This window comes from Mytilus trossulus, chromosome 6, assembly GCF_036588685.1.
Source record: "Mytilus trossulus isolate FHL-02 chromosome 6, PNRI_Mtr1.1.1.hap1, whole genome shotgun sequence".
Lineage (NCBI taxonomy): Eukaryota > Metazoa > Mollusca > Bivalvia > Mytilida > Mytilidae > Mytilus > Mytilus trossulus.
This window is the reverse complement of record NC_086378.1, coordinates 80,295,583-80,313,296: the sequence shown is the minus strand read 5'-3', so window position 1 is coordinate 80,313,296 and position 17,714 is coordinate 80,295,583. Positions and strand designations below refer to the sequence as shown.

General features: G+C 31.3%; 1 protein-coding gene across 22 annotated transcripts in view; it reads right to left on the bottom strand.

The window, feature by feature from the left end:
- Positions 1 to 3,573: 3,573 nt before the first annotated feature.
- Positions 3,574 to 17,714, bottom strand: part of LOC134721971 (chromodomain-helicase-DNA-binding protein 8-like) — a 52,003-nt gene continuing 37,862 nt past the window's right edge. For 5 of the 22 annotated variants that reach the window (XM_063585324.1, XM_063585328.1, XM_063585330.1 and 2 more), the window contains 8 exons: positions 16,936 to 16,993; positions 12,731 to 12,867; positions 11,239 to 11,307; positions 10,227 to 10,377; positions 9,429 to 9,568; positions 9,046 to 9,156; positions 7,808 to 7,912; positions 3,574 to 7,423 (listed from right to left, as the gene is read on the bottom strand). In XM_063585324.1, coding sequence (XP_063441394.1) covers positions 6,368 to 7,423; positions 7,808 to 7,912; positions 9,046 to 9,156; positions 9,429 to 9,568; positions 10,227 to 10,377; positions 11,239 to 11,307; positions 12,731 to 12,867; positions 16,936 to 16,993 — 1,827 coding nt within the window. In that variant the 3' untranslated portion in view covers positions 3,574 to 6,367. The remainder of the gene's footprint in view (positions 7,424 to 7,807; positions 7,913 to 9,045; positions 9,157 to 9,428; positions 9,569 to 10,226; positions 10,378 to 11,238; positions 11,308 to 12,730; positions 12,868 to 16,935; positions 16,994 to 17,714) is intronic. The other 17 variants (XM_063585336.1, XM_063585341.1, XM_063585343.1 and 14 more) reach the window with 7 other exon arrangements.

Here is a 17,714-nt window from a genome sequence, read left to right as displayed (position 1 = left end):
CTCATTCATTCTTATATACCCTATGGAAGATGCCGGATTTCCAGCCAATTTTAATTCTTTTTTATACCCTATGGAAGATACTGAAATTTCAGACAATTTTTTTAATTCTTTCTCATACACTTTGGACGATGCCAGAATTCCAGACAAATTTCTCATTCATTCTTATATACCCTATGGAATATGCCGGATTTCCAGACAATTTTTTTTTAATACCCTATGGAAGATACTGGAATTCCAGACAATTTTTTTAATTCTTTCTCATACTCTTTGGACGATGCCGGAATTCCAGACATATTTCTCATTTAATCTTATATACACTATGGAAGATACTGGAATTCCAGACAATTTTTTAATTCTTTCTCATATCTTATGGAAGATGTTTAATTTTCAGACAATTTTATAATTCTTTCTCATACCCTATGGAAGATGCTGGATTTCCACACAAATTTTTAATTCATTCTTATATACCCTATGGAAGATGCTGGAATACCAGACAATTTTTTAACACTATCTTATACACTATGGAAGATGCTGAACATTTAGACTTATTTTTAACTATATCTCATACCCTATGGAAGATGCTGGAATTCCAAACACATTTGTTATTCTTTCATATAACCTATGGAAGATACTGGAATTCCAGACAATTTTTAAATCATTCTCATATACCCTATGGAAGATGCTGGAATTCCAGACAAATGTTTTAACTCTTTGTCATACCCTATGGAAGATGCTTGAATTCCAGACAAAATTTAATTCTTTCATTTACCCTATGGAAGATGCTGGAATTCCAGACAAATTTTAATTCATTCTCATATACTCTATGGAAGATGCTGGAATTAGACATATTTCGAATTGTTTCTCATACCCTATGGAAGATACTGGATTTCCAGACAATTTTTTAATTCTTTTTCATACTCTTTTGAAGATGCTGGATTTCCAATCATTTTTTTTAATTCTTTCTCATACCCTACGGAAGATGCTGGATTTCCCGACAAATGTTTAACACTTTATCATATACCCCATGGAAGATGCTGGAATTCCAGACAAACATTTAACACTTTTTAATATACCCTATGGAAGATGCTGGAATTCCAGACAAATTTTTAATTCTTTCTCATATCTTAAGGAAGATGTTTGATTTTCAGACAATTTTATAATTCTTTCTCATACCCTATGGAAGAGGCTGGAATTCCAGACAAATTTTCAATTCATTCTCATATACCCTCTGGAAGATGCTGGAATTCCAAACAATTTTTTTATTCATTCTCATACCCTATGGACAATGCTGAATTTCGAGACAATTTTTAAATTTAATTCTTTGTCATACCCTATGGAAGATGCTGGATTTCCAGACAAATGTTTAACACTTTATCATATACCCCATGGAAGATGCTTGAATTCCAGACAAACATTTAACACTTTTTTTATATACCCTATGGAAGATGCTGGAATTCCAGACAATTTCTTAATTCTTTCTCATATCTTATGGAAGATGTTTGATTTTCAGACAATTTTATAATTCTTTCTCATACCCTATGGAAGAGGCTGGAATTCCAGACAAATTTTCAATTCATTCTCATATACCCTCTGTAAGATGCTGGAATTCCAATTTTGTTTTTCTTTGTCATACCCTATGGAAGATACTGAAATTCCAGACATTTTTTTAAATTCTTTCTCATACTCTTTGAACGATGCCAGAATTCCAGACAAATTTCTCATTCATTCTTATATACCCTATGGAATATGCCGGATTTCCAAACAATTTTTTTTTTTAATACCCAATGGAAGATACTGGAATTCCAGACATTTTTTTTAATTCTTTCTCATACTCTTTGGACGATGCCGGAATTCCAGACATATTTCTCATATTCAATCTTATATACACTATGGAAGATATTTGAATTCCAGACAAGTTTTTAATTCTTTCTCATATCTTATGGAAGATGTTTAATTTTCAGACAATTTAATAATTCTTTCTCATACCCTATGGAAGATGCTGGATTTCCACACAAATTTTTAATTCATTCTCATATACCCTATGGAAGATGCTGGAATTGCAGACAATTGTTTAACACTATCTTATACACTATGGAAGATGCTGGACTTTTAGACACATTTTTAACTATATCTCATACCCTATGGAAGATACTGGAATTCCAAACACATTTGTTATTCTTTCATATAACCTATGGAAGATACTAGAATTCCAGACAAATTTTTAATTCTGAAACCCTATTGAAGATATTTAATTCTTTCATTTACCCTATGGAAATTGCTGGAATTCCAGCCAATTTTTAAATCATTCTCATATACCCTATGGAAGATGCTGGAATTCCAGACAAATGTTTCAACTCTTTGTCATACCCTTTGGAAGATGCTAGAATTCCAGACAAAATTTAATTCTTTCATTTACCCTATGGAAGATGCTGGAATTCCAGACAAATTTTAATTCATTCTCATATACTCTATGGAAGATGCTGGAATTCCAGACAAATTATCAATTCTTTCTCATAGCATAAGGATGATGCTGGAATTAGACATATTTCGAATTGTTTCTCATACCTTATGGAAGATACTCGATTTCCAGACAATTTTTTAATTCTTTTTCATACCCTATTAAAGATGATGGATTTCCAAACATTTTTTTAAATTCTTTCTCATACCCTACAGAAGATGCTGGATTTCCAGACATTTTTTAAAATTCTTTGTCATAACCTATGGAAGATGCTGAAATTCAAGACAAATTTTTAATTCTTTCTCATTTGGTCAGCACTTCTGTATTGACTTGAGTTATCATTGATATGTTTATAATTTTATATTTAGTTTACCAAGTTTTGAATTTTTGAAATACTAAAGCTCAGGAATATATCACCTGTGCTGTATTTGGCTAAACTTTTAGGAATTTTTGGTTCTTATTGCTCTTCAAATTCGTATTTCATTTGGTCTATTAAACTTTTTTTTATTCGACATCACTGAGAAGTCTTTTGTAGACAAAAGTGTGTCTAGGGTAAATATAAAATTTTAATTCTGGTATCTGTGATGAGTTTATCTCATACCCTATGGAAGATGCTTAAACTCCAGACAAATTTTTAAACTGTTGCTCATACCCTTTGGAAGATGCTAGAATTCCAAGTAAATTTATTTAAAAAAAATTCTGGAGAAAAAAGTATATGTATGCAAGTTTTATAATGAAACTATCCATTTATGTAAAAAACAAACAATTTCTTTTTTATAATTTGATTTTTCATGAATTTAAATATTAAGCTTTGGTACATATATCACATCAATTTAATATGATCCAGGAAAAAAAGGCCAAGTCTGATGATCCCTGTCAGACTGATATGTACACCTTACAAACATAACATGCTTTGAATATAGTTGTACATATCAGGGGCTTTTATAGACTATGTGGTATGGGCTTAGCACATTGTTGAAGACTGTATGGTGACCTATAGTTATTAATTTCTGTGGCATTTGGTCTCTTGTGGTGAGTTGTCTCATTGGCAATCATACCACATCTTCTTTTTAATATTACTTCATGTATTTGTAAAAGAAAGAAAGAAACAACTGTTACAGAAAATGTCAATTAATTTATTGAAAATTCCCATCACATCAATCAATGAGAAATGTCAGATTTCAAATTCATCCAAAAATAAATATCTACACACTTAACTAGCACATAGGCCATAGTAAAGTCAAGAGATTTCTAACAGAAAACTATACAAATGAAAATGATTATGATAATTTCCTAAACATCATGATTCAGCTCACAAATTCTACTATTAATCACCAGTACACTTCTGCTGCAAGTTTAAACGAAAACCTAAATTAGCTTACGAGATGAAGTTTAGTTTTAATTATCCTAATATTCAAATACTTGCATTAAAATTTGGTGAAACATTGATAGAAATTTGAACCAACAACCTTAGCGAAGTAATCAAATTACTTCAATTTGAAATTATGTGTTGATAAAATATGACTGATTAAACTATAGTAAATGAATTTACATTTTATTTTTAAACTTAACCACAACCGCCAAACAACCAAAGACTAATGTTAATTTTTAAATGCAATCATCTCCAAGTTTTCATTATCACAGCATTTTATGAATAGAGTAAATTTCACTTAGTTTTCCTGAAACCACCCAGAAAGCAACTCTTATTTATGAATATATGAGACTACAATGAGATATCCTTGTACATGTACAAAAGACTTCCTTGCACTATTTCTGATGATGAAAAAAAATCATGTTTCCAACAAGTTTTGATCTCCAGTAGATTAACAATAAAATGCAAAAGAAATAATACTGTTTTGTCAATAAATCATTCATATATACATTGCAAAACAGATTCAATATGTACCTTTACTGTTAAAAGAAATTCATTTACTATTTATACTGAAATTTCAATCACAGTGTCAATAAATAAAAAATGTGTAAAAAATTTAGTATAAACAAATTCTTCCAGTTAATTAATAAATTATGCAGTAAGTAAAACCTGGCAAAATTAACAATAAATTATCAATTCAGACAAATACCTTAAAATTCAATGACTATAGTCATTCATTTCATGTTTTCAACTTTTGTATTTGAAAATTCCAAATAACTCATTTTTTTTTTTATCTTGTTAGGAATTTGATAGCCAAATAAATTTCATTAAAATAAGGGTACTAAATTAAAATTTAAAAGATAGTGGTGAAACCATTACTCAGCCAGAAACATTAAAACTGTCATTTCAATCTTTTCACATTAAACTAATCTATGAATCATATTTTCTATTTTCATATCCCTGCCTCATGCCATCTACTCACAATCAAACCCAATTTTCCCTACTGATTTCACTGTAAAAATATCTGCACTGAAGCACATAGGTCTAGCAGTAGAGCAGATTTAGAAACATTAGAAAAGCATAGCCACAACAGGTAAAACATTTGTTTTTGGCATGAATAAATAATCAACTACTAGATATAGTTTATGATCTTATTGCTAAAGTTCTACTTCCATACTACTTAGTCAATAAATTAAGATGGAATAATAAAGCGGTAAAATGTAATACTTTGAACCCCTGAGATTTCTTATTAATCTTCAATATCTAATGACAAACAAATCTGACAATGAAGATCTCAAATTCACAGTAAAATCAGCCTCGCTGTATAAAATCTTTTTAAAAAATCCTTGCACATGACAAAATCTGGTATTCTAAGTTATCCAAATCAAAGAAGGTCTTAATTAACAAGAATTTAATGGTTTGTCAGTTGAAACTAGTACAATAATTTTATGGAAGATTTTTGTTGCAGTGTAGAAAAATCAATGATCGTTTGGTTTATTTCTTGATGATTTAAAGATAGATTTAACCAGAAATGTTAGCAATAATGTTTGTGTTTTTAATGTAAGTTTGACATAAATGAATTAAGAGATCTATTATACTATATACAACTTTAAGCTGCATTTTTCTAATCAAAGTAGGAAATCATAAATCTGTTCCTGAACATTATTGTTAGAATTCCATATATATTCCATATGGTTATATAGATAAATTAAATGCAAGCACTATGATTTTATCAGGAGGCAAGTTTGGCTGTGAAAATGTGATGATGTATCAGATAGAAAGCTTCCTTATACAAAACAATACATAATTTAATGGTACTATCTATGATAAAACCAACCAGGCCTTTCCTTATAATACTGCAAAAAGTTAGCAAACAATTACCCGCCACTCTTGAATTTCATAAATTTCTAATTTCCAATTTGGCTTTATTCCATTTGATGTATTGGCAGTAATTATATATATTTTACTAGCCATTTTTTCAACAAAGTAGCAAATTTCTAGTTGTCAGAATAATAAATATAGTGTTTTGCATAAGGCGGCTTCTATCAAATGATGAATATGATAAAGTATGATGATTATAGGAAACACATTACAATTAATTCTTGACTGATTCATATTGGAATACACAAAAAAGAAAACAGAAAAAATTCCAGGAATAAGTTATTTTCAACAATAACATGTAAATGTTGTTCAATTGTAGTCTATACATTAGTATTACAAAAATGTACAAATGTCAAACATCACGCTCCTCAGACCCTTTCTGTCCATTAAATAAACAACAACAAATAAATTATGTACATAAAAATTACCTGAAAAATGTCCGGCAGGTTTAATCGAAGTCATATCAATATAAATCACAATTATTCCAAAAATGTTTTTAAGTACCTTACATACAATAAATAAGATTGTACAAGCTTCAAAACAAGTCATACATCAACAATGGTCAATAAATTATATACAAACAAGATATGGTGGTGGTCAAGAGAGGGGGGAATGACTTTACGGACAAACTGGTCAGTACAACATTATATAGCATGTTAACATTTGTCTTCTTCGTCCTTGCTAATATCATCACATTTCGTGTCTGACCCTATACTAAGATCAACAGATCCATCTTCATCCACAGACTTTCTATCTTGGCTTCCTAATTCCTTATCTTCCACTAATTTATTCAAAATACTGTCTAATTTTGATTTCCTATCTTTCCGGGATCTGTCCTCCATTTTGTTAACTTTGTCCTTTAATGTGTCTACAATCTTACTCAATTTAAAAGAGCTTTGAATTTTTGGTTTTGATTTGGCAGAATCTGGCGTACTTGGCTTGCTTTTCATTGACAAGTCTGTTGGTTCGTCTTGTTGTATACTAGCACTATATTGTTTGGAGGCACTCGACAATTTGTTATGATGATCGGAGGAATGTGATGAATGTTTTTTCTCACGACGATGTTTTGAACCACCTTCGTGGTGATGCTTAGCTTTAACACTGAGATCTTGAGGAGCATCCTGTAGCCCACTACTACTTCCTCTGCGTTCCTTTTGACTAAAACGTTTGATTTCACCTTCTTCTAAATCAGAATCGGCAGTCGATCCATTCATCAACCCTGAGTGGGCTAAAGCTCCAAATGACGTTGGTAGACTAGTTGGCAGTGAAAATCCAAGACTTTGTGCTTGCGCAGCAAACAATGGGTTAAGCAGCATGGGATTATACATGAACGGGAATGAAGGGTGAGGTATGCTAGGTGATTTTGATTCTGATTTACTTGATTCTTTACATTTCGGTGATTTTCTGTCTTTTGATGATGATTCAGTGTCTTTTGAATGAGATGCTGTCAAGCCAGGTAAGTAGCCTGCCATTCCAAGAAGTGGGTTCCCAAGGCCAAAATTAGGCAGAGCACCAAATGGCATTCCTAGAGGTAGTTTTGGTAATCCAGACATAGACATTAGACCAGGATTAGGAAATCCTGATAGCCCAGCTAATGATGCAGCACTGAATGGAATGTCTGAACCCATCAAAGATGATGATAAAGTGTCCTTTGGTTTCCTGCCTCTGCTGGGGGTCACAACACGACTTTGTAATGACTTTGGTAAATTAACCTACAAGAACAAAACAATTTTATACTATTTCGTTATGGGACATATCACAGGTGAATTTCTACTTCTATAAATGATACAAAAGTTGAGGATAGTTATTTTGTGTAACCAAGGTGTCACACAATTAATAAACAAGGGTAAAACTTATTGCCCCTCCACTACACGGAAAGCATAAAAATACTGATACTTAGAAATCGTGAAATTCAGTATTTGATACAACTTCAAAACATTTAAAGCTCTTGGAACAAGTGAAATTTCAACTACCAGAAAAACCGATCATTGCACTTCTGCTAGAATTGTTAATCTGTTTATACTTCTATGTATCAGAAACTTCTATGATTCATCAAACTATTTAACAAGCAACATAGATAATATGAAAATACCCACCTTGCTACGAACAATATCAGACCATTTGGAATCTACATCATAAAGGGGATTTTGTTCTAACCATTCTGTTAAATACTTCAATGGTGGGGCTTTGGCACCAGTAATCTGAAGTTAAAAAATCATGATTAAGACAACTTTCAATGGCATCATTTTATAATTAAAATCCCATCATATATTTGAATACTGCTTTAAAACTATTTTCTGTTACTACACTGCAAATGAATTTGTGTTTGTTTATTACTCGACACTTTTATAGATTTTAACTTAGCTTATTTCATGACGGAAAAAAAACAAGTCAAACTTCCCAGCTACAGCTCCCTGATGATACCCCGTTCAAATGCTTAATATATAATAACAATTCTGATTTTCATCATCATTTTGTGAACCTGTACTTTGGGTTTGAATAGATAAGTGATTACAGAGGAAGATACTAGTATTCAGGTAAATAGGACTGAATATGGAAAACTAACATCCATGTTGCTGAAACATCAGATAGAGAAGTCATCATTGACTGTAAGTGTTGGATCTCTTGTTCATCATATGTTCCCAAGTCAAGCTTTAAACAATCATTTTTCCTTTTTTTATAACAAAATTGATCATTATCATGTTAATGAAGGAATAACAAGTGAAACTGCGAGCTACTGCAATGCTCACTGATGATACTTTTGCCCAAATATTACGGTCATCTGAAAACAAATCACATGGTATAGTTGACTTATACAAACCCTGAAATCAAATTTCAGAAATCTTTATAATGTAGTTCCTGAGAAAAATGTGAGGAAAATTTTCAACTTGGATGTCATGTGTAAAATTATGTCAGAGTTCAGTAAACCGGAAGTTTTTGAGAGATTAATCTAATAACTCATCACACGGTATAATTGACTTATATAAACCTCAAGACAAACGTGAAAAAAATGCACAAAAATTTAAAACTTTTGATGTCATGTGTAAAATGATGTCAGAGTTCAGTGAACAGGAAGTTTTTGAGTGATTAATCTAATAACTCATCACACGGTATAATTGACTTATATAAACCTCAAGACAAATGTGAGAAAAATGCACAAAAATTTAAAACTTTTGATGTCATGCTTAAAATGATGTAAGTGTTCCGTAAACAGAAAGTTATGAGAGTAGAATCTAAAAGTGCATCACACAGTAAAGTTGACTTATATATACCCTGAAAACAAATTTCAGAAATGTAATGTAGTTCCTGCTAAAAATATGACGAAACAACTTACCTTTTTGCCAGTGATTCTATTTACAACAGAGACATTTTCTTCACCCGTCATCATCATAGGATCAATCATAGATGGATCTAGACGAGACTTTCTGCCACGTCTTGGTATATCCTATTGTGGAAAAATTATTACATCATTAGCAATAAAATCTAAATTTCTAATAACTATAAATACAAATATTTTGTGTATAAATATAGACCAGACCAATATAATGAGTATCTGTAATACTTTTCATTTATTTACCTTCTTACTTTTTTCTTTCATCAATATCCAGAAAAAGTTACAAGAACCCACATACTATAATACATCCAAGTAATGTTTAACTTTATATGCATCAAATAAAAACAAATTAATTAGTAAAAACATAAATGAAATAAACTTGCATCATAGAAATCCTCTTCACAGTCAGCTATCATGTATCCAGGATGTTCATCCAACCATTTCTCTAAATCTTTCTTCTGTGGAGCTTCATCACCTGACAATCGGCTGCCATCTTCCAGATTTATCACAGGTACTCTGGATTCTGGGAAATAAAATTAATTCAATATACCAAATTTTAATTGATTAATTTCAAAATCACAGTACCCCTCCAAACCCATTTCTCTAGCAATAGTGGCTGCAAGCATGTCAAGAATACATATCAAACACCGAAAAGTGGAACAGAGGCAATGCATTATAATTCACAATTTATTAATGCAACATATCATTACACAAGGAAGTGAAAAATAGCCCAAATGTATATTGATGGCTACTTCATGTTCATCTACAAAAATTACATGTTTAGAGAATGATAATATAAATATATTTATATATATATGATTATTAATGTGCTTGCTCACAAAGCAACAGTCTGCAAGAAGACATGTCACCTAGCCTGAACATATTATTGAACCAACCAATCCATTTTTTAATCATGAGGCTTTGGTTTTTCACAATTTGGGTTTGATCTATGAATTTCTATCTTAGAGCCAAGGATAAATGTCTTATTATTTGAATGGTTGAAAGTCAAATGTCTGTACCAATATTAAATATTTCTATCCTTCCCTACAATCAAACAATGCATTATCATAACCTGTTAACACAGACACATGTCTGGTCTGTGTGACCTTATCACAAACTTAACACTAGCATGACAATGTCTTGCTTCTGTGGTATACATTGCAGGCAAGACAAAAACTAACCAGGATCATGTCCTACTACATTCTTTGAGTGTTCCCTTCGTGCAAGAGCCTCTTGCATAGCAAGTTCAGCCATCTTTTCAGCTTTCCTTTTCCGTCCCCTCCGTTGTCTGCTGCCTGGGAACATCAAAGCATGTTCCATCTGCAAAGACATCTACAGAAAATCAGAAAAACATGTCATTTATCCTTAATCCAAATCTATATCCTTTTATGAAACAATATTTAACAACACAAGAAAAAGACCTAGAATGTCTTATTAAGCCTTGTAAAATCAATCACTTTAAAACTATAACAGGTGAATCATATTCTTACTCGTTAAAAAAATAATAATTTTGGAACCACATAAATTCCTTTAAAATGATAACATTTTAAAAGAAGTTGAACACAATTTCATGCAAAGTAAATCTTTAAAAAAAAGACGATGACAAAAAATTGCATGTTCAGAGTGTAAAATCAAAGTTCAAAGTACCATCACACAGAAAGTGGCTGCTTGACAGTCATGACTAAGCTTACATCATTCACTCAAAGTTCCTAACCAACTACCAGACAGAAGCTGTGTTAAATGTACTTAAGCTAGTCAAAATGATTGCAGTATATCCCTGCTCTGTGAGCTGGGCTATTGTTTATTAGATTTTTTTCCCTTTTAACATCTCTGTTCTTTATATTAGTATGTTCTTATATGATCTGTATTTCAGAACCTTGTCAGATCCATGTGAACTTAAATAAATTATTGAAATTTGTAATATCATGTTTTTTTAGAGATCAAAACCAGAATCCAACAATAAAACTGTCAACACAGAAATAGTGCTTGTCTGCTGAGGATAACAAAATTAAATAGGACAACATAAGTTACAACATTTTTTCTGAGGGTCACATTTATACATAACTGTCTAATCATCTATATAAAATACAAAAGAAGAGTTATTAGTTAGACAAACCTCTTTAAAGTATATGTATTAGTAAAAGAGAACTATTTACTAGTGTAAGGTTATATAAAACAGGAGAGTAAACTTACCATACTCCTTTGAAGGAGAACAGGATCAAATTCTGGACCTGATCCATTGGAAAGTAAATCAGCAGGAGTCTGTTAGAAAAACAAAAAGTGCCCAGTGCCCATTAGTTAAAACAACAGGTATTAGTAACTGTGAGATTAAAATCAACAATAGGGAATGAAAACTTTTCATTTAAATTTGATTTTTTTTTTTTAACTTATTTATTTCCCAATTATAGAAACTACATTTCAAGCTGCAGAAAATAGTTTGTTTACAATGGTTCAATAGTATGTTATCCTGATGAAATTTAATATCTCTTGATTTTTAAAGCATTTCAAATTGACAAAAACATTTTTTTTTTATATAACCAATTTCCCAAGTAGTACCAATGTCTCTTGTGCCTAGTGTCATGTGTCAAAATTATAATATGGTATGATGAAATGCAACCAAAAATCTTTAGAAAACCTTATAAAGTGACATGTGATACTTTGTCTTTTAAAATTAGCCGTGAGTATATATTTGCATTTAACCCCTTTTCAACTTCAGTTAGACAAAACTTTTATGTATTAAGAAACAACACTGCAAACAAAATCAAGCATTGTCTCACAACAATACCCAAACAAAATGTTATAAATCAAGGCTCTTGTGAGTAGGTGGGAAGGTAAACATCTTATTGCTTCAATGTTTATATAATATTCAACTTTCAATCATTCAAACAAATGAAAATTAAAGAATTAAAGAAACATTTATTTTATGGAAGAAGAATGTCGAAGGATTTCCTTTCTTTTAAAACTACCCACTGAAGCAATAAGTTGGATGATATGAATAATGGGAAAACTAAAGCTACACACACATATTTCTAGATAAAAATCTTGTTTATATTGAAAGAAAAGAAACATAATCATGCATATGCGAAAAGAAATAAAAAAGTATAAAGAAGAGAAAAAGATAAGCAGATATAATTTAAAGCTCAACAGTTCACACTGGGTATCTTGATCCAAATCCTCAGTAGTAATTCATGTACAATGTGTAACAATGGGTTAGTAAAATTTTGATTGGATAATTTGCCTTTTCAGAAACTAGAGGACTATGGGTACCGTAATCTCATTGTTCGTACACCAAAATGAAAATAACATTACGTCATTGGTTGCATTTCAATTGTTTAGAACATTTTTAACCAATCACAATGTTGTGGTGTACGCTTTTCCATAGATTACCCATAATGCATTAGATTCTGCAACGGCGAATTATGCTCAGATCCAGATCTTACTGACCCAATGTACAGGATCACATTGTGCATTAATTGCTCCTAAAGAATAAAATTCATCCATGGATTTTTGACCAGGATACCTGGTGTTCTGATGTTCATGCAAAAATTTGATTCAATGAACCTGGTTTTTTTTTCCAGAGTAAAATATCTAATTCTAAAACTAGCTATATGAAGTGGATGCATAATACATATAGAGAAAAATCTTTTGGTTTTCATTAAATGTGTGTAGCAATAATTGAACGAACCTGTGAGAAGAAATAATGATGAGGTGAATGTCGTGGGGAATGTCCGGGTACCTGAGATCGTGGTGTAAGAGATTCAGACTGACTGTCGTTATCACTAGAGCCTGCTGCAGACTGATTCAACAGATGGGCCATTCGACCTGAAATTACAAAAAATAATTTTTAGCATTTCAATATTTTTATTCCAGGGTGAACAGTTGTCCCATTGGCAATCATATGTCTGTATTAAAAGAACATCAGATAGAGAAGTCATCATTGACTGTAAGTGTTGGATCTCTTGTTCATCATATGTTCCGAAGTTAAGAATCAGGTTCACCTTTTCTTATTCTATAAAATACTTCAGTTTACTCACTTTACTAAGTAAACCTACTCAAATATAAAATGCTTTGTAAACATTGTAAATTTAGTGTTGGATCTCTTGTTCACCATGTTAAGTTTCTGGCTAATCTCTTCTGTGTTAAAACACAATTAACTATTGCCATGCTAATTAATGATGGGATAAGGGATATGGATACTTTCTTAACTTTTGGCTTGAACAAGGAAAGGAGGTGGTGATTATAGGGCATATTAAAGAAATTTAGCTGAATACGGGAAATATATATGCATGTTATTAAAACATCAGATAGAGAAGTCATCATTGACTGTAAGTGTTGGATCTCTTGTTCATCATATGTTCCCATGTCAAGTTTTGAACCATCTTTTTTCCTTTTTTTAATAACAAAATTGATCATTGTCAAGTCACTGAAGGAATATTAAGAATGAGAAATTCTTCCCTCAAGGTTTGAAGAGTGGAAGAGATGATTATAAGAGATAACACTAGTATTAAGGTGATTGGACTGAATATAGAAAACCAATACTGTAAATTCAGATATTATTGCAAGGTTTCTATTAATGTGAATAATGCGACTGGATGGGTTTCGCAATAATAAGAACTTGCATTTCGATAACTGAAACATAGATATATAAGCAGTTTTTTTTTCAAGTCGTAATAATTTAACTGGCATTTTTGTCCATTCTTGAAAAATCGCAATAATAAATGCATGCATTAATTTCTGAATTAACAGTAAGCATGTAGCTAAAACATCAGATAGAGAAGTCATCATTGACTATAAGTGTTGGATCTCTTGTTCATCATATGTTCCCATGTTAAGAATGAAGTAAATATCTTCTTTGTTGTAAAGAAAACTAATCAAATGACTGGATACAAGGACAGAAGGGATGTGATTGCAGGGGAGGAGGATTTAGCTGAATATTGGAAACTCATTTACTGTGGAATCATTTATTTTCACTGGTATCAATTTTCGTGGATTGCCGAAAACATGCAAATTAGTGAATATTTGATTTCTTGGTTTTACCAATCTCTGTATACAAAGCCTATTGATATCTGAATTCATAGTTCACCTGTTACCACAGAAATTGGTATCCAAGGAATAATAAGGAATCAAAGTACATGTAACTGAAACATCAGATAGAGAAGTCAGCATTGATTGTAAGTGTTGGATCTCTTGTTCATCATATGTTACTGAGCAAGCTGTGACAGTTGATGTAGATAAGAACAGTTTTCATTTACTGTGAAAGTACTTTAATTCGTTGGTATCAATGTTCATGGTTTGAGCAATATTAACATGTTCATGGGTTTTTAAATTCGTGGATTTCAGTTTTCTAAAAATAAAATAAAAATTAAAGCCTTTAGAAACGAAGGTCACAAATAGTCTGGATTGAAGGAAATTGCAAAGTAAACATTGAACCGTGTAAATTGTGTAAATCGTAGTGACAACACTAATTAACCCATGATAAAGTGATCAACAGATAAAAGACCATCAAAGGTGTTAATTAGGTCAAAAACATGTCACCTTAAGAAAACAGTTACATAAACAAATGCTATACATGTATCTTGAATTGTCAAATAATTCTTATCAAAATCAAGCCCAGCGTGAAATTATTATTTCCCATTTTTAGAGAACTATAAAATGAACACTTTATCATACTAGCATTTCAATACCGGTAATCTGACTTTCATCAGTCAAAAATATATTTTTATGAGAATTAGAAGATCAAAAGTTGGGCAGTTTATGTTATTAAAGATTAAATGGGTACAATCCTGCATGAGGTTGTAGTTCTGTGAGTGATATTAAAGTATTCTCAGATTGGGCGTTATTCAATATATTCTCTAAATCATATCAGTTGTCAAACCTAACGATGGGGATCTTTCCATGTCTTGATTTGGACAATGGTTGTTTTATTTCGTGTGACACTTAAATTCGTGGATAAAGTCATCCTCGAAAACCACGAAAATTGGTACCCCACAAATAAAAGTACTTTCACAGTACACAATCAACTCACAATACATATTTACTTTTTGTGTGAAGAGGCGAATATAGGGGAAGAGACCCATAGCTGAAAAGGCACATTTTATATTCTGTTGCTATGAATGAGTCACCCCATCTAACCCTAGGTCAATCAGCATGAATTATATTAAAGAACCACTTACAGTAATGTAATAACATTCATAGCATTATGACGGTGGTTTTGTATGGGAAAACTGCATGGATATGAAAGTCCTATCCATGTAGCTAAAACATCAGATAGAGAAGTCATCATTGACTGTAAGTGTTGGATCTCTTGTTCATCATATGTTCCCCAGGTAAGAATCATGTTAATCTGTTTCTTTATATATATAACTAAGTCCATCAAATAAATGTGGTTAGTTACAATATATTGCATCATAATGATAAGGGGAAAAGTAAATAAATTGATTGAATGATTATTTGGGGTTTAACGCCACTTTCAGCACTATTTGCTCTTTCGAGAGTCAGTTGGTATAGATGGAGAATGCTCAAGTGCTGGGAGAGACCAACTAACCATCTGTAGGAAAACTGGCAATCCTTGTCCATTTAAATTGGGAGCCAAATGCACCTGCAATGTGCAAGGTTGGAAACCCCCACCTTATTGTTGACAGGCTAGGGTAACAGAAGATAAAATAAGGTGACTTCTCTGCCACTGAGGCTTCTAATTGTTTATGTAAGAACAGTTTTGATTCACATAATCAAGGAGGTGAATATAGAGACAAGGATTTATATCAAGGTGATATAGTTGAGTATGTACCGATTATGGTTATCTGCATGTTGATATCATAAAATATCAGCTGCGAGACATAATATGAAGCTTTTTGTCGAGTGAGCGTAGCGAACGAGATCAAAAAGTCTTCATGAAATGTCAAGCAGCTGATATTTTACAATATCAATATGCAGATAATCTGATAATCGATTTATCGTGCTATATTTGCGTATTTCGGAAATGTTTTCTTTAATTTGTTTCACTAGCACACAAAAGATGACTTGATAAGTTCGGGTCAAAGTTGTTAACGTCGGTTCAAACATTATGACGTTGCTGATATGTCCGGGTCAAAGTTATTAAGGCCGGGTCAACGTATTTGACGTCACAAAGACATGATATGGAATAATATTAAGAGCTGAACAGAGTGATATAGACAGTGGGACGACCGATAAGGAAAACTTATATACATTTTACTTAAACATCAGATAGAGAAGTCATCATTGACTGTAAGTGTTGGATCTCTTGTTCATCATATGTTTCTTAAGTTCACAAGTGAAAGTTGTCAGATATAATATGTTACATTAACAGTGGTAACAGATTTAATAAGCATGATTCATATCAATAACCTAGTCACAGAATACCCTGAAAATAGATTTTCTCCTTGAATAATTGTGTACAATTGTGTACATTAAACAGGTCGAGAGATTATTATACAGAATTTTATAAAAGTACTAACTTATTAACTACAAAGATGTAAAGGTATGAGTTCTTTTTTTGATTAAAAAGTTGTGATTAAAACAGTTTAAACCAACAATTAATAATACTTTTGCACTTTTGCTTTGAATAAGAGTGGAGGTAATGTAGGGGCAGGCTATTTTGCTGAATATCAGAAATTCATATACTGTGAATTTATTTAATTTCATGAATTGGGGAAATTTTTCTTTCTGTTCATCTTATTTTGTGGTTGCCTCAAAGTCTGCATAACAGCCTTTACATTTACCCACTAAAATGGATATTTCACAAATAATTCTGAATCCACAATACATTTTACTGAAACATCAGATAGAGAAGTCATCATTGACTGTAAGTGTTGGATCTCTTGTTCATCATGTGTTCCTAAGTCAACATATACTATTGTACTTTACACTTACCATCAAATTTTTGTTCTTTAGCGTTGCGCTTATGGAATGTCATTTTTAATCCATCACCCTGGAAATAAAAGAAAGGAAATTACTAAAATGCAAAACAGTCTTCATACATGTATATTAAAAGAGGAATAATTTCTTTATAATATTTGTTTATCTGGTATATGCATTTACTTATTCTTGAACTATATACTGTGGACAAATGTCATGGATAAACATTCAATTTGATGGTAAGAAAGTTCAAAGGGTCATTCAATAAAAATTTCATTTATTAGTATGAAAGTTCACAAGGTCATTCCTATCTTTATTTAAACAGAATATTTCTTTCATTTACATGTAAATCAAATACAGTTCTATAAAATCAAATGTAAACACAAAATTTTGATAAATAGTTAGTTGTTCAAGTTTGGCAATACTTTTAAAATTCAGACCTTTGATTGAATAACTTCAATTAAAAGACATACAGAAAACATAATCAAGGTTTTATATAATCATTTTTACATTTATTTTTTACTTAATTTCGAAATGCTACATGATAAGTAAACACAAGAGACAGATTTAAAAAACATTAAAAAAATATGTGAACACAAATTAATGAAATTATAATGAAGATCATATGCATTTAATTCTGAGATAAGATCATTAAAAGATATCAGCATGGTTAAAATATATAAATGCATTAGAGTGTTTTTATCTGCTTTATAATAATTTTTCAAAAGACCTATAAATGAAGGCTTGTTATACACATTACATTCATCTAATATTAAGGGCTGTTCCAATAAAAA